At 44.3% G+C, this 25,099-nt stretch overlaps 4 protein-coding genes across 6 annotated transcripts; 2 read left to right on the forward strand and 2 right to left on the reverse strand.

Moving 5' to 3' along the window:
• Positions 1-2,414: 2,414 nt before the first annotated feature.
• Fer2 (basic helix-loop-helix domain-containing Fer2) lies at positions 2,415-5,235 on the forward strand. Of its 3 annotated transcripts, none has more exons than XM_020962893.2 (5): positions 2,415-2,586; positions 3,642-3,841; positions 3,902-4,154; positions 4,286-4,497; positions 4,559-5,235. In XM_020962893.2, exons 1-5 carry the CDS (start codon positions 2,540-2,542, stop codon positions 4,684-4,686), a joined length of 840 nt encoding a protein of 279 aa, XP_020818552.2. In that variant the 5' UTR covers positions 2,415-2,539; the 3' UTR covers positions 4,687-5,235. The 3 variants fall into 3 exon arrangements, with proteins under 3 accessions (XP_020818552.2, XP_086694945.1, XP_086694946.1); XM_086838819.1 differs by having other exon boundaries at positions 2,425-2,586; positions 3,902-4,181; XM_086838820.1 differs by having other exon boundaries at positions 2,425-2,586; positions 3,902-4,169.
• LOC110191744 (growth hormone-regulated TBC protein 1) lies at positions 4,827-7,469 on the reverse strand. The gene is made up of 4 exons (XM_020962680.2): positions 7,107-7,469; positions 6,793-7,007; positions 6,089-6,720; positions 4,827-6,018 (listed from the first exon to the last, which is right to left on the reverse strand). The coding sequence occupies exons 2-4, from the start codon at positions 6,819-6,821 to the stop codon at positions 5,687-5,689; spliced, it is 993 nt and encodes a 330-aa protein (XP_020818339.2). The 5' UTR covers positions 6,822-7,007; positions 7,107-7,469; the 3' UTR covers positions 4,827-5,686.
• Positions 7,470-7,760: 291 nt separating this feature from the next.
• Positions 7,761-8,768, forward strand: Mic26-27 (MICOS complex subunit 26/27). The gene is made up of 2 exons (XM_020962791.2): positions 7,761-8,019; positions 8,079-8,768. Exons 1-2 carry the CDS (start codon positions 7,868-7,870, stop codon positions 8,614-8,616), a joined length of 690 nt encoding a protein of 229 aa, XP_020818450.2. The 5' UTR covers positions 7,761-7,867; the 3' UTR covers positions 8,617-8,768.
• Positions 8,769-9,165: 397 nt separating this feature from the next.
• Positions 9,166-25,051, reverse strand: Sb (serine proteinase stubble). Its single transcript, XM_020962790.2, is given in 11 exon segments — positions 9,166-9,856; positions 9,921-10,070; positions 10,471-10,768; positions 10,841-11,030; positions 12,444-12,630; positions 12,632-12,886; positions 13,638-13,933; positions 14,013-14,212; positions 14,353-14,985; positions 15,737-15,799; positions 24,285-25,051. Coding segments are annotated over 10 exon segments (2,385 nt in total). The 5' UTR covers positions 15,778-15,799; positions 24,285-25,051; the 3' UTR covers positions 9,166-9,721.
• Positions 25,052-25,099: the final 48 nt, after the last annotated feature.

The raw sequence follows: 25,099 nt of genomic DNA on the forward strand, positions 1-25,099 counted from the left end.
AAAATAAACAAACAATTTCACAGACAATTGCTGCGAGGCAGTTGAGAGCAGCCGCAGCGAATTGTGGTCGAGATGAGGTTGGGTGAGAGGACTTGCGATGGGAGCGGGGTGGGATTATCCTTGCGGAAAAGTGTTCGGTGCTTGGGCTTGGTCGTGTGCCGCTACACAGACTCTCAGAATGGATTTGCTCTGGTTTGGCTCTCTGGGCGCTAATCGATATGTACCAGACAAGGGTCCTTTGTAGAGCGGCCTTGTCAGCGATTTGGCCTGCGGTTGATGGGTGCACCAACTCCTTGACACCATCAATCTGTTTTTCGCCGTATTTGCCCAGTGTGTGTGTGTGTGAGAACCATTTGATTCAATTATTCCGACGTGACTGCGCCTAGATCGAAGATTATCTTTCCACAATTATTTCTTGATTTCTTTAAAAATAATCAAAGTCAGTCATAGTTTTTTTTTAGCTTGCCCAGCGCCACCCACCTTGATTAGAAAGCAAACTTTGATGTATTTCGCCTTTAAACTATCAACAGAAAATATCACCTCCTAGTTTTAATCAACTTGATAATCGAATTCAAAATAGCCAATCTTTCTCTTACAGAGTTTTGCCAGAGATAATAATAAAATATTAGAAATCTGAAATTGGTTTTATATCAATGATAACCCATTTGTATATACTATCTTATCTCAGACGTGCTTGCTTAGAATTTCCCTCAAATTAAAGTTCAAAGTTGAATGCTTAACTTCTTCCCACACACACACAAGGCTAGCAACTCAATTAGGCACCTCACTTTTGGGTTACAGATTGGCCTGTTCCTGGTGGATAATGCTCTTATATGCAAATCAAATGGACTTTAGATATTTATTCTATTTATTTTTGGGTTTCCCACAGTCCACGATTTACTTTTCCTTGGGTGCACTCGTTTGAAATGCGATAATTTAATTGTGGTGCGATGACAATTTAGGGTTACGACCAGTACCAGTACCAGTGCCAGTCCTTTGTAGGGCGGTTTTCCTGCGGCAATCGCAAAAGTTAAATTAACAATCGTGTTTACATTGGTTTGTAACAAGATTTCACTTAAGGATGTCAGCTTTGTGCCCGTCGGCACGGTCCTATCTGGCGCTCTCAATCGCTGGCTCTGCACCGGACCCGGGCACTTACCCTCCATCAAACCTGATTACTGTCATCAGAGCCTGAAGCTCTGGGGTGTGCGGGGTGTGCGGGGTGTGCGCCGAAGCGTGCGACGACGAATTTGTCTGGTAATGAAAAGGTTTGCGCATCCGCCCCGACATATTGCCGGCCTTTGTTCGCCGGATCGCAGTGCTCCGGATTTTCGCGCCTCGGGTTAGGGCACGCGACCCGGTCGCCCGGCTGGGCGGGGCTGACGGATCTGACGTGGCTAATTTGCGAGGAAACCAAAACATCAAATAAACATAATTCAATTTCAACAATTGCACCGTGACGACTGCGGCTTCGAGTGGTTCCTGATCCCGTTTCTGGTTCTGGTTAGGGTAAATGATCCGTAAAATGTAGCGGCCAGCTCTATCTCTGCCTTGGATCTAATTGCTCTGGTTCCTGATCCCGTGGGAATACAGCTATAGTGTGGAGTCAGATCAACAGGTTACCCTAGGCCCCTATAATGCTCTCCGATTACTGGCAGACTTTTAAAGGAAGGATTTATTGAGAGCCTTGAAACCCATATGTCGCAAAAATTGACTTTAAGAGGGGATGTGATAGGGTTGCCTCGGGTAGGGTTAGAGCTGACTCCCATCTCCTGCGACTTTACTTTCCGATTCATTCTCCCGTCATCAAAGCTGTGGACACAATCATGGCGGCTTCCTGCTGGGCGAAGTATAATGGCAAACTGTCAAAAACAGGTGAAGGAAAGCACAAAGCGAGTGCTGGAGCTGAAATCCTGAGGGGAGTGGCCTGCAAAGTTGGGTTTCAGGAAAAATATCCTAGAGATGCCCTACCCTTATAGAATTTGTAAAGTAAGAAACACTTTAATGAAAAAATAGATCCTTTTATTTATTATTTTCCGTTGTTTTACAATTGTTTTAACTAACAGAATAACTAACTAAATAACTTATACGATTTTATATGGTATTTTTATTAAATAGGTAAAAATAGTTGTTTTCAAGCCTAGGCAATCAATTACCATAATTAACTCCAAATCCAAATCTACGCCCAGCAATTGAAGGGTAACTTCTTTCGGGTAAGTCCAACAGCTTTCCCACAGCATCCGTTCCGCTCGCAAGAGGCAAACACCCTGTACTTTCCTGTACTTGACAAGCTCCGCCCATCGAGTTGAGCGCACTACCACTGGCTGCCAGGATACTCGGGGGTTGAAGAAGTCCTGGCCGCAGCACTGGTATTCCAATTGGAACTGCGGCACTATAAAAGGCTCGCAATTCCCGGGAGATGGACTCATTAGGAATTTTAACTTATTGGGCAACGGAAGTGTCCAAAGGAAGTGCCGTTTAGCTGAAAATAAGTGCAGTTAAAAAAGGATATACAAAGTGCAATATTAGTAGTAAAATAATGTCGCGAAATCAATTGCCGGATTCGTCCTCATCGCCGCCCATTAGGTGAGGCGTTTTTTTTTACACGGAACTGTATAAATAATAAAAGATAACTTTTCTTTAATTTTGGTGTAGTTTTACAACATTTAAAAATGTTGTTAGCTTTTTAATTGTAGATTGTTCCAATTATTGAATATCGTTTAAAATGCTATTCAAATTTTATTGAAAAAAAGTAAGACAAAGGTGCAAAAAATTCAGAAAAATTCACTGAAAAGGGTTGCTTTATTAACTTTTTACCGCCGGAAGTTAAACATTTAACTAATTAAAGAAGCCGATGTTTCTATACCTTTGATGTTTGTATTGGACCAGGGGCCCAATTTGAAAGTGATCATAACTTCGAAAAGTTGTAATAATTAAATAGTTAATAATAATTTTTGACAATTTCAGTGATCTAACCCCTTTGTAACCCAAAAAGGGCTCTAACAGATAATTAGATAAAAACTTGACAGCCTCTAATGTTTCCTTAGTTTATTTTAAAAAGTGTTATAAATATCTAGATAAGTTTTTACCGCTGTAAAAGGAATGGAAAAATAAATTATTTAAATAATTTGTTACTTTGTTCCAGTTTTTTATATCCTTACAGGGTATTATAATTTTAGTCAAACACGGTCAAGTAGTCATTTCCGACCCTATAAACCATATATATTCTTGATCAGCATCAAAAGCTGAATCAAACTAGCCATGTCCGGTCGAAAAATAGAATTTTGATATTTTTTCGAAAATTGAAAATTTTATAAGGGGTTACATCATTAAAATTGTCAAAATTTGACATAAAATTTAATTTTTAAAATTTTTAATTTGAGTATGCAGATTTGTTAACCCAATAAAAAGTAGCACAGAAATGCTTTCCGAATTGAAAATAATGCATTTTTGGCAAAGTTATGATCGATTTAGGATTCGATTACCTGATCCAATTTCAAGCTACAACCAAACTTTGGTTACCCCAAGATAGCTTCCTTTATTGTTTATCATTGCTTCAAAATACATATATACAGATCGAGTTCTTCCAAATCCAAAAATATAGTTCCTAACTAACAACACACACTTCGTTTCCCCCTTAGCCACTTACCCTTTCACAGCTTTGATGATGACTTGATCAATGATTTGCCGTCCTGCATTTATGCTGGCCAGCATCAAGGAGGGAGTGCCGCAGGAGGTGGAGGTGGTGGCGGGTCAGGAGGTGGCAGTGGTAACTCAGGGCTGCGTCTGAGCTCAAATAATCTGCGCCACATCCAGCAGCATTATCTGCAGCACAGCGGAGGTAAGACTGAATCCAAGTCTGCAAAGGTGCATCTTCTTAAGCCCAACTTCCATCTCGCAGAGAACCTTCTGGATTCCTCGACCAGTTCCATGGGAGTGCACAATTCCGGCGGTGGAGCACCCTTGATGTGCAACAGTCCCAGTGCCAGCAGCAGCGGAGGAGGAGGCGGTGGCAACGGAGGATCAGGCACTCCGGGCGGAGTGGGTGGTAGTGGCCCCAATCCCGGATACGGTTCCGTGGGCGCAGCATCTGCGTCCAGCTACAAAATGCAGCGACAGGCGGCCAATGTGCGGGAAAGGAAACGCATCCAGAGGTCCGCACCAACTGGGTACACCAAATGGTCTTTTCCATTTTAAATCTTCCTGTCGCAGAACCTAGACCTTGATTGGTTAACTAACGAGCGTTCCTTGGTCTCTCTTTTTGGGTTTGCCTTGCGTCTTGCAGTAGCATCAATTCCGCCTTCGACGAGCTGCGGGTCCATGTGCCCACCTTTCCGTACGAGAAGCGTCTGAGCAAGATCGACACCCTGCGACTGGCCATAGCATACATATCGCTGCTGCGTGAAGTGCTCCAAACCGACTACGATCCGCTGACCTACGTGGAGAAGTGTCTGCGGGGCGAGATCAAAGCTGATCGCGCCAATTGGAATACGAGTGGTACGTAGAATGGTTTGCTTGAATCACAAATGAGCTTGCTAAGACCAGAGTTCCTTTGCAGATCTCACAGCCCGCTTGTCCTGGATCAACTGGGAGAATCTGGGTGTCCATCCTGGTCGCAGAACATTGCTCACCTCTCTGGCATTGTCCTCGGAGCCCATGTGCGGTGCTCACTGTGGAATGCCATGAAGTCATAGTCCTAGACCGATTTATTATGGAATACCCAGCGCTGAAAGCAATGCCCCTCAAACTTATGATCTTCCCTTTGAGATTCCAAAGTCTTCCCAGTTTTGTTGTAGACCTCCGAAATTAGTTTAAGGCTGTACAGATTTCTACAGTTACTAACAGTTAGCAGTAGTAATTTATTTGAAAAGCATATTGGCTGCATCCAAAAGAAATACAAAACCCGCCGGCCATTGAAGCCCTTTTCCCAGTTCCGGAATAGTTTAGTTAGTTATTGGATTCAAAGGCCGTTGGGGATAATGCATTTACAAATCAATTCCTCAAATCATATTTCAGGATAAATCTTTTGTAAATAGTATTGAGTATTAGATTGCGGCTAACAGACGTTTTTCCAGTTAGGCAATTATGTAACAACTTTAAAAGCATTATATATATATATAAAAAGTAAATACAAGTGTGTTTAATCTAGACGTAGACATTTACACATAGCCCCTATCAAAGTACATACACATATACTCGAAATAAATACTCCTTTTACTTTGATCAACAACAAAACCGAGAACTAAGAACACAAAACAGTTGTGGTGTGAAACGTGGGCTAAATGCGCTCGCGAATGACAGGACATGTACTCCGCTACATGCTCTACATACGGAAGATATCAACTAGAAACTTTTGGCTACTACTCCTACTACATATGCGGCTAAATAATTAAGCTATTTTCTGTTCTGTTTCGAAATTTCGCTTTGGTAACTCGTTTTGATTTCGTTTGGCTAATACTCGAATTGTTTTGGCCTTGGCTACAATATTGGTCGGCAATGGTAATACAAATGCGCGCACTATATAGAGACGATTACATAATGAACACTCACAATTATATGAATATGTACGTACGCAATGACAAAGTTGAACTACGCTCCTAATAATTGAATTTTTCGATTGCTTCTCCAATTTGTTATTTTGGTTTCTTTGCTATTTCAATTTGATCTGCTGGTTGGCGGAGGCATCCTAAGCCGGATTAAGCACGGCCACCTTACGCAAGCTCTCCAGTTCGCTCCGTTTCAGACGCAAGCTAAACATGGCTTGCACAAAACCGTGACAGTCGGTCACAATGCTGTCCTGGATCATGGTGTCCCTGAATAGATTGGCCAGGGCGGCAATGTCGTCGCATCCCAAAATGGCGTTCTTGTGTGTGATGAACATGGCCAGCGCGGCGCGAAAAACAATTTTGTGACCCTCGGCAAAGACACAGTCCCAGATGCGTAGCACAGTTTCCACAGGCAGCACCTCCGCAAATATGCAGATAAACCATTTGCTGGCAATCACCGGATAGGGCAGACCTGTCATTTAAATGTGAATAAACATAACATAATTATAAAAAACTGGAACTTAGCCGCACTGCACACTCACCCAGGTTTTCCACATGACGATTTACGGCGGGTATCCGCCTGATGACCAGTTCCCGGAACACAGCCAGGTCCCTCAGCAGGTTGGCCATGTTGTGCGAATGATATTGCGGTACAATATTTTCCACAATATGCTTAAGTAGCCAGAAGGACTTCTCCTCGTCGTCGGTGACAATGAGCAGCAGCCCGGCGATGTAGTTGAGGCCCTGGCAGTAGCCCACATCCCTGTTATGGTGGGCATAGGCGATGAGGATGTTGTATAGACGCTCCTTTTTCGAGTCGAAGTGAATATTGTCGGGGAAGGTACGAGGTAGATCGATTGATATGGAATCACTGATTTCCTTGTTGTAGGGCTCTGCATTGAGCAGACTGCGATAGAGATCCGGAGAGCGGCGCTGGGCGGCGGCGGCGCCGGATATCTTCATCCAGACGTCGGGACGGTACGGCCCGGGTATACCTTTGCGTATATACCGCTTAAGCTTGGGGTCCATCTGGCTGAGATCGGTGTTTTGCTGCAGTATTGCCTCCCACTTCATGCGGCGGCGCGTCAGCGTCTTCAGGTAGCCGTCCATGAACTTGCCGTAGTTCTTGTAGTCGAAGTGCTCGCCCCGCTTGAAGCCATACTCGTCCACATCGCTAGCCGCAGAAACCAGGGAAAGTTGAAGTTGTGGTGAAAAGATACTTTATCACTTCGAGCCCGCCACTCACCTGAACTTTGAACTTGCGGTAGCATCCATATGAACTAATGACTAGAGTTACTATATTGCTCGTTATTTAAGGTGTGTCTTTTTGTTGCTACGGCTGCCTCTTCCGCTGTCAGCCGCTCCTCATCCGTTGCATGGCAGAAAATCCAATGGGGGGAACTATTTGTATTCAGGGCACGTTGCGCGGTTACGTCGCTGCCTTTGCCGCTGCCGCTGCAACTGCAAGGGAATCAATGGTCAATAAACATTGTTCGTTACTGGGCCCGGGCCCTTCATTTATTTATATGCCTATGTAGCCTTGCGGCGCTGGCGCTCTACCTCTGCCTACGCTGCGTCCTTGAGCGGTGGCCTTTTGTGCGCGCCCACTCGTCGTCGCTGCCTCTGCCTTAGCGCGCCTCGGAGCTGATAACATCCACGGTCGACGGACCACGAAGTGGCTGGGGGGCGGCCGAATCACAGGTGCGAGGTGGAGCGTCTGGGGCCGGTCCGCTGGACGTGCGCTTGCAGGTGCTCGATGGGATTTTATCTGTTGGTAGTGATTTCATTGAAGATTGCTGGTCCGCTTATCAGTGGGCTTAAATTGGTTTATTTTGGTTTTTATAGCGAATAAAAATTCGCGTCTTGTGACTGGTGAGACCAGAACCTGGAATGCTCAAAAATACCGAAAAAGGGCACTAGTCCAATAGTTCAGCGATACATATCGGAAAAACGTAAATTGTCGCTATCAATTTATATTAAAAAGTTATTTATAAAATTATAAATAATCTATTAATCATTATGTTTTAAATAAAATTATTACAAAATTGTCTTGTTTGTTAGATATTTTCACATAATAGAGATATATCGGCTTTTCGTCTGACCGTTACCGTTCCCAACATCTGTTTACCTGGCCACCCACTATCACGCGCTCCGTCATTCCACGCCATTCTACTTCATGCAGAGTCAAGCAGTCGTTCCGTGTCATGACACGTTATGCAATGTCTAACAAATGAGGTAAAAACTGATTTTTTAGACCAGTTGACCAAAATTACGATCGACCTACCACGCGAGGCACTAGATCCTTTGCTGAAACCTGCGAGATGCTGCGCAAAACGGCAACGATGGGACTCGTGGCGGCGGTGGCAGTAAAAGCGGCGCCGGAGCCCAGTAAACAGAACTCCTCCATGGCGGACTGCAGCCTGGTGTGCCGGCCCAGCGAGCTGCCCATCTACGGTAGCTTGCGAAAGCAAGAGTAAGTGTCCTGTAGCTCCTGTTCCTAATTCCGCCCTAATCCTTCTATGTGCTTCACAGACCGAAGCTGGAAAGGCACGCGCCCGCGGACTCGGCGCTGCACCGAAACCTGGAAGGCGGCGTTCGGTACGTACGCGAGAGCGTCCAGGATAGCTACAAATCCGTCGCTGACCAGGCCGGCATTGTTGGTCATTACGTGGAAACAGCTAAAGCTCACACGCAACACACGATTGATATGCTGAACGAGCCGCAGAACTCGATGCACCGCAGCGGCGCCATCGTGGTTGGCGGTCTCGCAGGTTTCATCTTCGGTGCCCGCGGTGGTTTCATCAAGAAGGTGTTGTACACTGGCATCGGAGCGGGGGCGGTCGCCTCGCTGTGCTATCCCCGCCAGGCGGAGGAGAACTGCAAGGTGGTGCTCTACGAGGGACGCAAGATCTTCGCCGTGGCCTACAACTTTGTAAAGGGCGTAAAGCCCGGAGAGGAGGTGCCTATTGAGCCCATCCAGAAGTTCCCCACCTCCCTGGAGGACCTCAAGTATTTGGCCGGTGACCTGGTCGACGAGGCCAAGGAGATGATTTTCCCCAAGAAGAAGTAGGAGCGCCCCCATCCGGCCGTAAAGTGTGCATCGATTTAAGTTGAGCCTAGTCTCTATCCGATTATGTGATCCAGCTGGAATTCGTTATCTCTATTCGTGGTAATCTTTCTTGTTGCCAGAAATAAATTGGCCTCGCGTCCTAAAAGTGAAAAGTCGGCTCATTGCTTGCTCAGGTACCGTGTGTGGGCAGTGGCCCAGGTCAGAATCTCCCATAAGTCGCGTCGAGTGATTAATTGTTCAGCCGTTCGCGAGGTGTTGGTGTCAAGTCAAATGTCACTGGCGGAGCTGAGAGCTAAAGCTGTTGAAAAGTGAAATCCGGAGGAAAGTGGTGACTGCGGATGCCGTCTGCCTTCCCGCGTACAAATCGATTGTGCCAATCATCTTCGATGGCCCGCAGCCGTACATGGCGATGACTGCAAATTGTGTGAATGGTTCAGGTTCGCCTGCCCTCGGGGGCCCCCAATTGCCGGAGATTGCCGGCTGGAGAGGAAGCCGGCTCTTATGGCGATGGGCATCTCTCTCGACGGCCTCCCATTATGCTGGACAATGTTTTTCAGTTATCTTTTATTGCTCTCGAGCTTTCGCATCGCTATAGATAGACTTGTTCTTTGGGCAAGATACAGACAACGTTATCGTGTCTGCACGCAATTGTTTACAATAAATATAGATTTAGTTAATTGTTAAATATTACTACTACTTCTAAAATACCAACAACTTGTGGACATGCAAATGACTCTCCATTTCCCCCCCGTTATCCCCGATAATCCCTTCGGCTATGTACAAATAGATAATCCCTCTCCGGGAACTCGATCGATTCCCATATGTGTGTTAGACTTACAGCGCTAATATTTTCGCTACACTAACTTAGTGGGCGTTGACTGTGTGTTCGGACAGAGGCGTGGCAGTGGCCCACGAGGCCAAGTCAAGGTCAATGCTATTAAAATTGTTAAATTGAAGCTAACTACGCTTAACATTCCTTTAAGATAAATCACACAAGACTTAAAGATACAACTGATAAATTAAAACAATAACAAATGTCGGACTGCCATCATCAACATCATCATCATCATCGTTCACGTTTCCATTGTGTCCACCAGGCTGATCATCATCTGACATGCTCCAGTATCCAGGGCGTGAACTTGGAGATGCGCGTACAGACCCCAGGCAGATTGGCCTCGGCACAGCCAATGCCCCAGGAAATGATCCCGGCCAGGAAGAAGCGACCGTCCTGGGATTTGGCCTGGCAAATAGAGTTACTAGATTATAATTCTGCTTATTGGTAGTGGACCTGTCATGGGTCTTACCTGGAGTGGTCCTCCCGAATCGCCCTGGCAGGAGTCCTGTCCGCCCGTCTCGTAGCCCGCACAGAGGAATATGTCCGGGATAAATTCCTGGCGACCTGCGCGCATGAACATCGATTTGCAATTGTCGTTACTCACTATGGGTACGGAGACCTGGTCAGGGAAGAAATGTATTAATTATTACATTAATTGAAGAGTCTAGTTAATATTTTGAGGTCATATCCGCGACATTTAAAACCACTCATGAGCTATACAGGTTATGTGGGCAATGATTTAAAAAAGCTATCCATAATTATAAAGTGTTGGTTTTTTTTATGAAATATATTCACGTTAAAATAAATTAAAAATATATTTTTAATTCTTTGATATTCTTCTTTGTTGTCCCCTCGGACACCCATCCTTTGCTCTCCCCGAATATCCATAAACACAATCTCTAGAATCTCCCACTACAAAAAAAAGCATATCTCAATTCGATGTGGTTTTCATTGTCGCTGAAGATTTAAGCTGGAAAGGAGTTTAAACTGCACCTGGAGCTGGAGCAGTGGGTACTCACCTCTTGGAGGACGGAGGGCAGGGTGCCGCCCTCGCTGAGACGACCCCAGCCGGTGACCGTGGCGTTCATGCCAATTAGAAGGCTCTCCGTCTCGGGCAGGCAAATGGGACTGACATGCGGCGCGAATTCGAGCGGCTGCTCCAGCTTGACCAGCGCCAGGTCGTACTCGTACGTGAGGAAGCTGTACTTGGGGTGCACCACCTTCTTGGCCACCCCGCGCTCGATGTAGGGCAGCTGTTCCTGCACATGCGAGAAGTCGTACTCGCCCACGCGGATGCGTATCTGCGAGATGAGCAGGCTGCGGATGGAGAAAAGGGGAACGCAGATTAGCTGGATGTGGTCCGGTTTCGGGCTGGGCTGATCCACTCACTCGTCCACGCAGTGTCCGGCGGTGGCTATCCAGTTCTCGTTGATCAAAGCGCCACCGCAGCGGTGGGTGCTGGAGAAGCCGAAGAAGGAGGTGCGCCGCACCGACACCTGCCAGGGCCAACGACCGAAGGCCGCGCTCTTGCCGCCCACGATCCGTGTCTCGGGCCGCGCCAGCGTCGGCACTCCGCACTCTGCAATTGCGGCAATAACAAATGGCATTGTCAAGTTAGATACTCGCACTGGTAAATCGTCTATTGGTCTATTCTCTAGAGCTCTAACTCGAGCTTGCTAAAATAAATTTATAGGGCTATCTCAGAGCTCGATTTTGCTCGATGGGTGATCTTTAACTGGTTTTTACATATTTGGTACCGCCAAAAACTTCATTAACAAGAAAATAAATTATTTTCGAGAGGCCAAAGCTTATTTACCCCTGCAGTTTGCAATTGGATTATAGAATTTAATTGGAAATCAATTATAAGTAAGCTTACAATATTCGATACTTTTATATGACAATTTTTTCGACAAATCGAAGTTTCAAAATCTCATAACTAAGCCAAAAGAGCATTAATTTTAATTCGGAAACCGTTCCTATGTTTGTTTTTATTAGGTTAACACATCTGCATACTCAGTTTTCCAATTTAAAAAATTCAATTTTATGTCAAATTTTGACAATTTTAATGATGTAACCCCTTATAAAATTTTCAATTTTCGAAAAAATTTCAAAAATTCTATTTTTCGACCGGACATGGCTAGTTTGATTCAGCTTTTGATGCTGATCAAGAATATATATGGTTTATAGGGTCGGAAATGATTCCTTCACATGTGTTACAAGCTTCTGATTAATACTAAAACCCTGCAAAAAGGTATAAAACAGATAATTTTTTAGAAAATCTACGTTTTTCAGACATCATAATTAAGCCTAGAATTGCATTAATTTCAATTCGAAAAGCTGTTATGTGCTCGTGTTTTATTGCACTATACAAATCGGCATACTGCGTTTGTTGATGCTGTTGGAAGATTCGGACTAAAATTATAATAACCTGGCAAAAAGGTATAAAAACAGGTCAATTGTTTTAAGAAGTCGATAGTTTTTAAAAACATGATGAATAATCCAAAAAATGAGTTAATTTTAATTCGGAAAGCTGTTCTATGCTAATTTGGAATAGATTTAAAAAATCTACATACTCAGTTTTCAAATTTAACAACTTCAATTTTATGTCAAATTTTGACAATTTTAATGATGTAACCCCTTATAAAATTTTCAATTTTCGAAAAAATTTCAAAAATTTATTTTTCGACCGGACATGGCTAGATCGACTCAGCTTTTGATGCTGATCAAGAATATATATGGTTTATGGGGTCGGAAATGATTCCTTCACAACTTTTAAAGCTTTTGACTTATATAATACGTAGTAGCTTTGCATTGGTATAATGATTAAATATGATATGATTAAATGGAAACCAGAAGTAACAGATCATCATAAGGGATTACAAACATCATCTTACCAAAGTGTAGTTCCTTTCTTATTTAATTTTAAAACTATTTGTAGGTCTAAATCTAAAGCTTAAGTGATTTTGGCCATGTGTAGGGGTGTGGCACTTACCGCTTCGCGCCGCGGAAATGGTCTTGACATGGCCCAGCGCCCCGGAATCCATGCTGGAGGAGTCCGTTATCTCGTTGGTCTCAATGCCGGAGGTGGCCAGGCCTGGCGGACGGTGCGTGGGCCGTTGGCTGCTGCTGCTGGTGACGATACCACTGGTGCTTCCGATCGTGGTGGGTGTCTTGCTCGGATGGGCTGTTGTTTGTGGAGCTGGAACTGGAGCTCGAGGTGGAGGAACCCAAGATCGACGTGGTGGGCCGCTGGTAGGGCTTTGTGGGCTTGCTGGCCGGCGTTCGCCTTGTTGTCGTGGTTGTTGCCGGTGTGGTTGTCCGCCGAGTGGTTGTAGTCGTTGTTGTCGATGTGGATGTTGATGTCGTCGAAGTGGAAGTGGATGTTGATGGCCACACCGCGGACGAGGATGCGGCTAATGATGTGCCCGGCGACAGCTGCAAGGCAGGCCAAAGTGGTAAACATTATGCTAAAATACTTGGCCAGGCACTGGTGGCAAATCATTCTCCATTCTCGATCCTCCTGCCTCTGCCTCAGCCTTATCCTCATGTCCATTCCGATTACCATTCCCATTCCACGCAAAGAATCAATTTTTCATTTCGACGCTAAATCTGCATTAAGTGGGATCTGTGCTAGGCTCATAGATGGAATTCTGGATGCCCTAGCCAAGGTTACTTAATATATTAATAGGCGACTCTTTTAACATTATTTACACCTTTTAAGTACCTTCTTCTGTTAAATATGTTGTGTATTTTCCATTATTTACTCCCATTAAAATCCTTCGAAACTAGAATGAATATTTTCCTGGAGTTTACATGTGGCTCGCTCCGCTCGAGATACTCTTTCCTGGAAGAGTTCTGAATTCCACACACACCCCTGAGAGCAGCCGTGGCCTCGTCATTGTCAGGCTGGCGAAGGCAGGCAGGCAGGCAGGCGAATCTTACATCAACTTTTGGCTCCGGCTCCGCATTGTGCAAACAATAAAATGTCCCCCAAGGCTGTGGCCAGCCATTATGGGGGCCCAGTCCCAGTCCCAGTCCCGGTCCCGGTCGCCGTGCGAGGAGTAAATGACCTCGTGGCTCGTTTGTTTCGCTTTCGACATCAATGCATCACCCAGACTCGGACTAAGAGCGAGACCCAGAACCTAAACCTGAACCTGGGACCCGAAGCAGACTCGTATTTACATACCTGCGGCCTGGTGGGGCGATGCGGCTGCGTCTGGCCTGGCCAAATCAGGGACGTCGTCGATGTCGTTGACGGAGAGGGTGGAGGCGGAGGCGGTGGTCGCTCGTAGACAATCGGTTTCTTTGTGGGCTTCGATGGCTTCGAGGGTCGCGCGGGCATTGGCAAATTGACGATGCCAGGCTTGGTCCAGCCGGTGGGTCGCGGCTTGGTAATAAAGCTCGGCTCGGTGGTCATCTGCCAGTGGTTCTGCTGATTCTGCTGATGCTGCTGCTGCTGGGTCGATGTATGCCAAATGCTATCTGTGTATAATATTTGTTTGTTACAAATTATGCTAACAATGCACCACCACAGTTGGGCGGAGGCGCCAGGCCCACTTACTGGGACTCGAACTGGAGCCGGAACTGGAGCTAGAGCTGGAGCTGGGGTGCGAGGCGGAGCTCTGCAGGTCGGAGGCGGTGGTTGGTTTGCTCTGGTAGGGCGGCGGATGTGGACGGGCGAGGGTGCCCTGGTGGTGAGGGCCCGAAGGACGAATCACTATGGTGCCAGCGCCATGGGGACGCTCTATGGTGGTCATGCCGCTGTGAAAGGGACAAGAACGGGGAGGTAAATAAGAGGGAATAATTTGACTTGACTAAGCTTATAATACTTTAAGCTGGGATCAGTGGTAATTACTAGGATAAAGAGCTATATAATCTCAAGATCCTGATGGATGGCTCACCTGATCATGGGCTTGTAGGGCGCCGGAGGTCGCGGTCGCAATGTGAGCGGCTTGGTGGGCCTCGTGTAGGAGAAGGCCGTCTGCGGCAGGACAATGTTGTCGGTGTAGTTGTGCGTGCAGCAGGAGCCGAACATGAACGAGTCCACGCACATGCCCACGTGCCGTCCCTCGGACTTGATGCACTCCCACACGAACATGCAGGTGCCCTCCACGCGACCGAAGGAGCACGGCTTGGGGCTGATCTTGAAGTTTTGGCCGCGCTGCTGCTGCTGCTGCTGGAGCTGCTGCATCTGGGGATAGCCCTCCAGGCGGTGGGGGCTGCGGTAGAAGCCGGTCACGTCATCCTCCGAGGAGTCCGCAGAGGAGTCGCCAGAGGTGTAGGAGCCGAGGGACAGCGACTCGAGACTGTCGGGCGGTGTGATCAGCGCCGCTGCCGCCGTGGCCAGGCAATTGACTAAGATTAAGGCTACTAATACTTCTACTATTTGGTCTAGACTGCGCCGGCTCCTAGCTGCCGCTCCCGATCCCGATCCTCTGGAGCCTCCTGATCCCGCTCCCGTTGCTTTGTTGACTAGCCAATGCCGTTTGGGACACATGTTGGAGGCTGCCGCTGCTTCTGCTGCTGTGCTTCTTCTGCAAGGGAACGGCATGACAGTTTTCGGACATTAGTCTTGTTTCGCCTGCCGGAACCCATCCACCAGAACAGGAGAATCCCAGAGCCACAGAACCTTAGAGACACCGTGTTCCCGTGTCCCGGTGGCTAAACCCCCACTAATTAAGCGCACTTGTCGCAACAAAAAATGGTTACAAAAAAAGACCAAGTCAGGCAACGATTTCTACTCTTTATGATTGCTGTTGCAAATGTTGCTGTTGCTGCTGTTGCTGTTGCTGTTGCAGATGTTGCCGCTGTCGCTGCAGTTTGTTTTTGTGTTGCTGCTGTGCAGTCAGTGACTGGTTTAATTACAACTTTTCACTTTTGCTTCATAATCAGTTTTTTTTTCGCGGCTGCCGTCTTGTTTTATTGTCGAACAAGACTGGAAAAAATGTATTGCGATCGCACGACGTCAGACGACACATGCTACAATTAATAATTTCTTGTCCCAAAAGCAAGTGCAACGATGACGATGGCGATGGCGATGCCATGCCCAACCCAACCCATCCCATTCCATCCTCCAGTGCAGCTCATCAAAGCGGAATCGTTGTCGCTTCTTTCAGTTTGGCTTTCTTCGTGGTTTTTTCGTACAAATTTAATTAAAGTTTAGCCAATCCATTGCTGGCCAAATTAGATGTTTGCCTTTATAGTTTGTAACCTAAACTGGTAGCACACATCGCTGGCTTCTGCTGCATCCCATGCCGCGTCCCTTCCCCGGGGTTGTCAACTCACCTGGGTCTGTGTCTGGGTCTGATTAAAGTGGCTTGCTTCATCGGTAACGTGCCGGGCGCATGTCTGCAATGGATTGCACGGGGAATAATAATAATCAGTATCGGTATGGCCACAAGAAGTCGGTTGTTAGAGAGTAGTTTTTATTTTTTTTATTGTGCCGCGGCGCGCCGCACCGAGCTATGTTTTATGCTGTCGAGAATGTCGGGCGGAATGTGCCCGGCTGTAATTAGTGGGCTAACTGCGGAATATCTAACTATAAGCGGTCATGCATGTGGAGAGCACTTGAGCGGGAGCTAGAGCTGGACCTGGACCTAGAGCTGGAGCTCCTGCTGGTGCTGGTGCTGGAGCCGGCCCACCCACCAGACAACCCACACTCACGAGATGGCGGCATTAGCCGGGCCAAGATCGTAATCACCAGATCTCGTCATCATCACGATGATTGCCGTATATGACCACGATGAGGATGATGATGATGACTGTGATGATAGTGGGGGCAATGTGCCAATGTGGCAAGGAAATGTGGCAGGAGTCGTGGCTCTCGCGGATGTGCTGACAACACTTTGGAGGCGGGCTTGGGGCAAATGTGCGACACTTGGGAACATTATGCAATTTTCACGGAAGCAAAGATCAAGAAACTTGACGGGATGCTGGAGGAGAAAGTGTTTGATTTGAAAGAGAGTTATGTGTAACACAATGATAACATAAGGTAATCCTTTATGATCTTGTCTTTTAGGAACTGGGAATGAGACTGCTGTACTTGATTGGGGGTTTTGAACCTATAAAGTATACCTTATAAAGTATAAACAACAAATTGAATAGGATAGATACTTCCAATCATTTTCTATAACAATTACAGACAATGATTTATAGGCATAATTTTAAACTCTATTCGAGGCACTTGTACCCATCTCTTTCTCATCATTGAGATCCGCTTTCAACACACATTACCGGCAATCAAATACTCATTGATATTCACCTTAAAATGCATTCTCCCAATCAATACTCATCCGATGGACGATCATATATGGGATGAGCTCAAAGTAGACCCCATAAAAATCCCGTTTATCGCCTAATCATCTTAATGTTGATTATAATTACAAAACGTTCAAATGCAATCTGATACCAAAATACTTTGTGCACATCATTGGCTTGGAAAACGCTTCATGTCCATGTTGATTGAAACCGAAATTGATATGTTGCGGATGAACATGTGCCCCAAGATTAATTTCAGCTCTGGCCCCGAACATTTTGCTCACTCCGTGGCCGATTTCGTGCCGTGTTCTCTATGGGCCTCTCGAATCGATTCATGAATTGGCCATCTGAGAGTCTGAGAGCCGACTGTCGACTACTCAATGGACTCCAGTGGGCCAGAAAGGCAAACGCAAAGGTAAAAACGCAGAGGTATAGGCGAAGGCAAACGTAACGCTAACGTTCACTCCTAATAACTCTATTTCCAATTGGGAGCGGCGGGGTAAAGATGTGCTTGCCCCTGCCACACGCCGGCTGTATGGCTATATGGCTTTATGGCTATATAGCGATCCATTCGGCGCATGAACCGTTGGAAATCGATTTCGTTACGTTTTCATTTCCTCAACGAAAGCGGTGGCAGCTCGCTTTTTCCACTCTTTCTGCTGAGTTTGGGCCGTTTTTGTTTTGTGTTTTGTGTTTTTTTTGCTAGCTGGTCGAAAAATACCCGAAACGTAATTACCCCGTTTAAACGCCCCGAAAACAAAAACAGAAGCAGAAGCTGAAACTGAAGCTTGGTTAACAAAAAGAGCCAAGTAGCAACAGCCAATCTCTCGTGCTAATGACTATCTTTAGGAGGCCAAAACGAGCCAAAGACGGGTAGCCATGGCCAGAACCACCAGACTGACAAACAGTCAAATCACCAGACATCGACTTCTACTTCGACATCGACTCAGGCCCAAACAGACGGACAGCCAAGACAGATGGAAGCGAAGCCTCCAATCCGGCCGAGGGCCAAATAATTTTCCAGCAAACAACAACAAACAACTGCTCGGTATTAGAAAAATGTTACCAAAACTGCAAAGAACACTGTTCGAAATGATCTTGGATTGAGTTAAATACAGAACAGAATTTTTATGGCTGACAATAAAAGTTTAATTCGATTTCTTTTACCGAAATCAGCACTGAAGCATTAATAATTTTCTAAAAGAATAAATATGAGTTCTGCTTCTTGGCTTCACTTTCTCTTTTTACCAAAATCATCTCGAGAAATACATAAAAGATAGTGAAACTTAATTAAAAGTATAAAAACTATTTTAAAGTTTCATTTTCGTTTTAAATTGTTAGTAAAAAATGCTTCATAAAATCTTTGTTTCATACCCTTCCGGGGTATTATAATTTTAGTCAGAAGCTTGTAACGATGTGAAGGAATCATTTCCGACCCCATAAACCATATATATTCTTGATCAGCATCAAAAGCTGAATCAAACTAGCCATGTCCGGTCGAAAAATAGAATTTTGAAATTTTTCCGAAAATTGAAAATTTTATAAGGGGTTACATCATTAAAATTGTCAAAATTTGTCAAAAAATTAAATTATTTAAATTTAAAAACCCAGTATGCAGATTTGTTAACCAAATAAAAACTAGCATGGAACAGCTTTACGAATTGAAATTAACTCATTTTTGGCTTATCTATGATGTTTAAAAAACACCGATTTCTTTAAAAATTGCCTTTTTTTATACCTTTTTGCTGGTTATTAAAATTTTAGTCCTAATCTTTTGACAGCATCAACAAACGCAGTATGCAGATTTGTTAGCGCTATTAAAACTGACACAGAACAGCTTTTCGATTTGATATTAATGAATTTCTGGCGTTATTACAAGGTTTGAATAACTTTGATAATTCCAAAAAATTTCCAGTTTTTATACCTTTTTGCAGGATATTAGTATTAATCAGAAGCTTATAACACAATGAAGGAATCATTTCCGACCCCATAAACCATATATATTCTTGATCAGCATCAAAAGCTGAATCAAACTAGCCATGTCTGCCAAAAATTTTAATTTTTTTAAATCTTAAATTGAGTATGCAGATTTGTTAACCTAATAAAAACTAACATAGGAAGGGTTCCTGAATTGAAATAAATGCGTTTTTGGCTTAGTTATGAGATTTTTAAACTTTGATTAGTCAAATAAATTGTCAAATAAAAAGTGACAAAATATCTATTTAAAGAATGCGTATATTTTAAGCTTAGTTATTATAGATTATATTAAGAATTATATGTTCTATTTATTTTAAGCTTTTTAACTTTTTCAGCTCAAAAATGAACCAATTAAAAGCTAACCCCCATTTTCTGTCTCTGCAAGTACGTGCTTAGTAGCTCTGCTCATCTCAACTGAACTCTTGGCTCAGCTCAACTTAGAGCCCGGCCTGCAGCAGCGGCAGCAGCCAACTTAGTGGAAGAGAGTAATTGTAATAACAATTGCGCAATTTGCGTCAGTCACTTAACTTCCCCGTGCCCCTGCCCTTTGCCACCGCTGTTGGCGTGTAGTAAAGTGAGGAAAAGTCTCAGCCCGTTTAGTTAAGAGCACTGAATGGAATAGGACAAGGACAGGTATGGGGGACGGAGGCTGAGCTTGGGTCTGGGGGCATCGGCATCTGCTCCAGCATCAGGTATCAGCTTCCGAGGAGATGGGGGTTACCCGGTAGGCGTTTTGTCAATCGGCCGGCGATCGACAGGCGACGGCACAGATGACAGGCCGCCCAGGCTAATGAAAAAGATAAACAACTGGATCATACAAGCCACGAGCGACGGGAACCAGCCTGACACGCAGCCATATGATGCACGGAAAACAATTTGAGGTATATTTACAAAATTTCATTAAGAATCCATGAATATTTGAAGTAATTAAATTGTTGATATAATTATAAAGCTTTAAAGCAAACAGAAGGAATTTTTGCGTAAATATGAACACATTTTGAAGGACAATATCTCAATTATAAATAAGACGTCTCTGGAAAATGAATAGATAATTTCTTATTAGGTAGAACTAGCTCCCCTTTTGTCCCCACTGCATCTAAGAAGGGTTTACTTCCAGTTGGACAGGGGAGAATCTCCAGCTGAAGCTGAGCTGCTGGCGGCATCTTTTGAGATTTCGTAAGAGGGTTTTGTGAGCCAGGTGGGGGCACTGGAGATTCAGAGGCTCCAAGCACGGGACAGGGAGCTTGTTATAATCACTGCGCGTAACGCAAACACAATTTTTGAGTGGCCCGGCCATGTGAAATCCATCCATACCTGGAGGCGGGCACTCTCTCACTCACTCGATTGCGACGACTACGGAAGAACCTGGCACGGAATAAGGGAATAATATCTGTGTAGTATCTGCCACAGTGAGGGGGAAAAGTCGTTGCACCTGAGCCGGTCGCTTATCACTGTGAAAATCAAAAGAAGCCAAGCCAAGAACGACGACACCGACTTGCGCTCGAGAACGGAAGCAGAAGCAACGCAGTAAATTGAAAGAAGTGTTTAAAATCTCGTTATAACCTGGGAAATATAGAGCCCATGGTTCAGCATGATAAATGACAGGCATTTGATATAGCGATTAATAGACAGAAACCGTTTTACGCGATACGGAAAATGTTCTTTGGTAGTAACTTGCTTATTATTAAAAGTCGCTAGAACTATGATTACAGGCAGTGCCAGTTTTATATCCAACTCAAAATAGAGTCAAAGTCCTGGTATATAAAGAGCCATAAAAAGAGGATCTCTTGACGAAATATATGAAAGTTTATTTACAGTTTATAAGCGTATTCTCATTAAGCTAATTAGTAATTAGTGTTTTTGGCCTTGCATTTTTAATTAGATTTTACTTTGCAGCTTGTTAGCCATCGCAGGATGTTGATTGCTTCTCTACTTTCATTTTCTTTCTTTTTTTTCACCCGTCAGCAGACTTTATGGAACAACTGTGGCACTCTGGCGCCTGTTTTTTGCTGATTGAACACATCAAGTCAAGCGGCGAGCGTTAATTAATTGCGCCTTAGCTGGCTCACATTACGCATACGCAACGTGGAACACAGTGAGTGCATCCTCTGGATGCGAGCCATTAGGCAGAGCATCCATTTCGGACGGTCCGAAATATAAAAGCAACACGTTTCCAACCTGTTAAGTGTCCGAGACTGGGCCACGAGCATAAATCACAGCCGGAGCGGGCTCGGCTCCCCTGGTTTATTAACCTCACGCGGCTAATGGCCAATGGCCAATGGCCAATGGCCGGTGGTCAGTGGCCAGTCACCGGTGGGCATGGTCAAGTGCTATGCAACCTGTGGCTGCGTCTGAGCTGCACTTGCACCTCTGACTGAGCCAAGTGGAGGGCCCCCAGGTGTTATTGTTGGTTGTTTGTTAGTTTGTTTGTTTGTTTTCCCTCCTTTCTTCGTCTTTGTTTTCGCCTGGCCTTTGTGGGTTTTCCCCTCATTTTCCGAGAGCCGTGGAGTGGGCTAAAGGGGCGGGAGCTCAACTTGGCCCTGCTTTGTTTTCCATTGTCCAAATATTTACTTTGTCTTGGCCAGGCTCAAGCCGCATGACGCTGCAGCTTTTGAGGTCGGCCTGTTCTAAAGTGACTTCTCGTAATTTATTTTCCTCTCCTCGGCATAATTAATTTTGGTTTTCATTTCCACTTTGATTCAGCTTTTCTTCTTTTCCCAGCCATCCAGCTCTATTCTAAATAGCTTCATTTTCGATTTCATAACGGTCGCAGCGGCGGATTGGTAAATTAAAAGACCCCATTTCGGGCACGATCATGGTCCCTTGAGGAAGTTACCGCAACACGTGCGTAACCGTAACGATCCGAATTGGCCGCAAATGAGGGCCTCCGATCGGAGTTGAAAAGTAACAGTCCCACAGTCTCCTCAGTGAAGCAGCGTAACACTTTCAGTGAGGAGAGGTAAATACCAGAGGCCAGGCCACTGAATTCGCAACGAAGTCGTGCAATCGCAATCACTTTTCAGTTCAGCTCTCGGCTTAGCAGCACTCGGTGTGTGACAATTTGACAGATTGAAAGTGAAAAGAGCTCAAAGTAAGTGAGTGTCCCTAATGATGGCAGTCGAAGGGATCGGATAGGTTGGGTCTTATCGTTAATTTGCATGAAATGCACGTTGCCCAGTCGCGTCACTTGGAGCACGCCCCGGAGCGGAGATGGCCATCCCAGCACTGAGAGAAAACTATCCAAATCCAGGGTAAAATATATTGATAAAGTAGCTATGGGATTTGGGGAATTAACTGAATATTTTGTACAACAAATAAATGCATTTCCTATTTACCAATTGATATTTTAACATAAATATTTTTTTATGTTTCAAATATGATTGTAAGCACTGATTGATATACCAATTGATTTTTTATTAACTTTTCGATTCCCATTAGAAATTTACAATATTTACGAAGAGTGTAAGCCCTTATCCAGTGGGTCAATCAACATTCACTTGTCTCTTATTTTTCGCTGACAACTCGAGTGCCTCCCCGGGCAGATGAGCTGGCCAGAAAGTTGGTAAAGAAAAGAAAAGTGGCAAAATAGAATGGAGAATCGAGTGCCCAAGGGTTTTTTTAACGCTCTCAAGGAGTGCCAGAGTGCCACATCAATTGGACCGATTCACACCTCCAGACTCATTTAAACTAGATCCGCGGGCCGCAGTCCACGCGAAGAGTGTCAAGAGTGTTAATGTTAATGGCTTTGTGTGTCCGCAATTAATGCAAAAATAATTACATATCTGCCGCTGGATGTTTGCCATTCATAATCACAGACCGTTCCGTTCGTTAATTCATTCAGTCATTCATTCATTCATTCATGCATTCATTCGCTCGCCTCTCAGTTGGCCAATGATTAATTCGACGATTGCATTTGCCGTCTAGACTTTAATTGCTGCTTGTAGCTGTAAATGTTAAATCTGTGTTGATGTCATAAAATCAGCCTAATAGACAGTAATCGGGGGCAGCTCTTGTGCCTAGCATATAGTTTATATAGTGCATTCATTCATGGCCAGATCTTCCTATTGATCTCATTTATTGATTGACTGAGAATGACATCTAAGTTCTCGAATAATAATGGAGTTCCAGATCATTTTCGGGAATAAAGTTGCTTTACTTTATGGCATAACTCATTGTCATTGTTTGCCTGGGAACTTCTTTGTCAACTCTTGAATAATGCATTTATCATTTAGGCTCAAGGGCGGGAGTCGTGGGTATTGCCTCATACACGCTACATTCTGAAAGGCATCGGGCATGAATTATGGAAATTAAAACCACCAGGAACCGACCATCAATTATATGGTGGGAAAATATTTACAAATTCTGGAATGTAATGACAGAGCTGTGGTTAAGGCTAACATGATTTTAAGAACCGCCTATTAAGCTCTCCTTAGAGCATTTTTCTTTATTGATACAATAAAATGTAAATACATTTATGCACTCTATTATATCTTGGCCAGGCTCTTTCCTGTAGTTTCTTGACTGCCACTCAAGACTGCCAATTTAGGCAAGTGCGGCCTAAGGCCACTGCACTTTTATTGTATAACTGTCCGAGGAGCCAAGGTCTTTCCCAATAGCCATAATAATCAGAAATTAAACTATCGCGCAGATATAATTTCACAATTTCCCAGAGCGACAGAAACTTTTGACGCATTTAAATAATTTTGCGCCTGAAGTTGTACAAATGGAATAATGGCTTCGGTAAATTATATAACCGCTGGAAGCCAGCCGCACCGCCAAAAGATGGTCACAGTTTGCTGGCGTTGGCAAGCCGAAAGGCCCAGAGCCACCGAAATTGGTTAAGAGTAAGAGGACAAATTTTGTTTTACGCGCAAGTGAATTGCGCTTTATGAGCGCGCGCTTTGATTGCCGCCTGAACGGAATGGTATTGCTACTGCCACTACTTACTACTATATACATATATATAGATATATATATATATATAAGTACATATAGGATGGCTATGTTGGAATACCGGAGGAATTGGGGGAACAACAATTATTCTGCTCGATGACTTTCGCTAATAAAACGACGAAGAAACGCAGTTGACACAACCTCAGACTTCGTCGGGGGGTTTTATAATACCACACGCCGGATAATGGCCAACCTCTGATTTATGGCCAAGATTTCGATGCGGCAACTATTGCGAAATTAGAATGGCTGGGCAAATTAAGCGGGGCCATCAAATTAGTCGGCAAAATTATTACCTACAGGTGCCAACAATTTTCGGGATTATAAAACAAATGCTGATGTTAATTTCGCAGTAAATTTGTGGAGTCAGGAAATTCTTAAGGCCTTTGTAAATTAGTCATTGAACCTAACGGGCGATTCCCCAATTAAGAGGTCCCAAACTGATCATTAAAATATTAGTCCGGGCTGGGAACCGTAAATAGAATGATTGCGGCTATTAATCCAGCTATCGACATGTCTTCAGTCAGTTTTAAAGATTTTTTTTTAATAATATACTTAGAAATGGAAGTTTATGGTTTCGAAATATCATCGTAAACTTTGGCGTCAGGTGAAAGCTTAAACAGTAAAGTGAATATCTGGATAGACTTACTCTAGACGTTCAGTTCTGTTTCTGTTGTGGTATCTGGAGTAAATCGTTAATCTTCTGGCTAGATTTATATGGAGTCTGTTTAATGTTTAATAAAGTATTTAGAACGGAGCACTTTGGACGGGTTATTAACTTTGATTTTCACTCTTTGCCATTTTGGTCACTTGGCGGCTTTTTGATTTACGATTTTCCAATTATAAACTAATATTTCTTTTATTGATATTTGCACACGCACACCTCGATGGAATTTTTGTTATTACTTTTCTTCGGACTTTCCATAGTTTTCATGGCTAATAAAACACGTTAAATCCTTGGCTAATGGCAAATCAAATTGTAGCGAACATTTCTTTTCGTTTTGGGGTTTTTGGTATCTCTGGAATTCCGTTTTCTTCTTTGTTTTTTATAATAACAATATTGCGTTTAATTGATTTGCATTTCACTGCGATGCCGTAAATAAAGCTGTGTGAGTTTGTGTGAGCCAGTTTCTGTGGTCGATGCGAGGCAATAAATGCAACGAAAGCAGCACTCTTAATTAATTGAGGATGGGACCCTTTCTTCTTCGCTCTGGCTGTGGCTTTATTTGTTTTCTGTTTATTGCCGCGGCTCGAACTGAAAATATATATTTATTTCGCTTGTGATTTAGTTGGGCTTTTTTGTTTTATTGCACCGCGATTTTCCTCGGCCTTTATTGTTTTTCACTTTTGTTGTTTTGGGTTGATTTCTTTTTATTTTCTCACCACCTCGCGCAGACGTGGGCGGGCTTTCGTGGGCTGCAAAACAGAGAAACAGAAGTAGAGCTGTTAATGGAAATGGGCCAA

Source organism: Drosophila serrata, unplaced genomic scaffold, assembly GCF_035046125.1.
Source record: "Drosophila serrata isolate PLE 108 unplaced genomic scaffold, ASM3504612v1 contig_360, whole genome shotgun sequence".
In the NCBI taxonomy this organism is placed as follows: Eukaryota; Metazoa; Arthropoda; class Insecta; order Diptera; family Drosophilidae; genus Drosophila; species Drosophila serrata.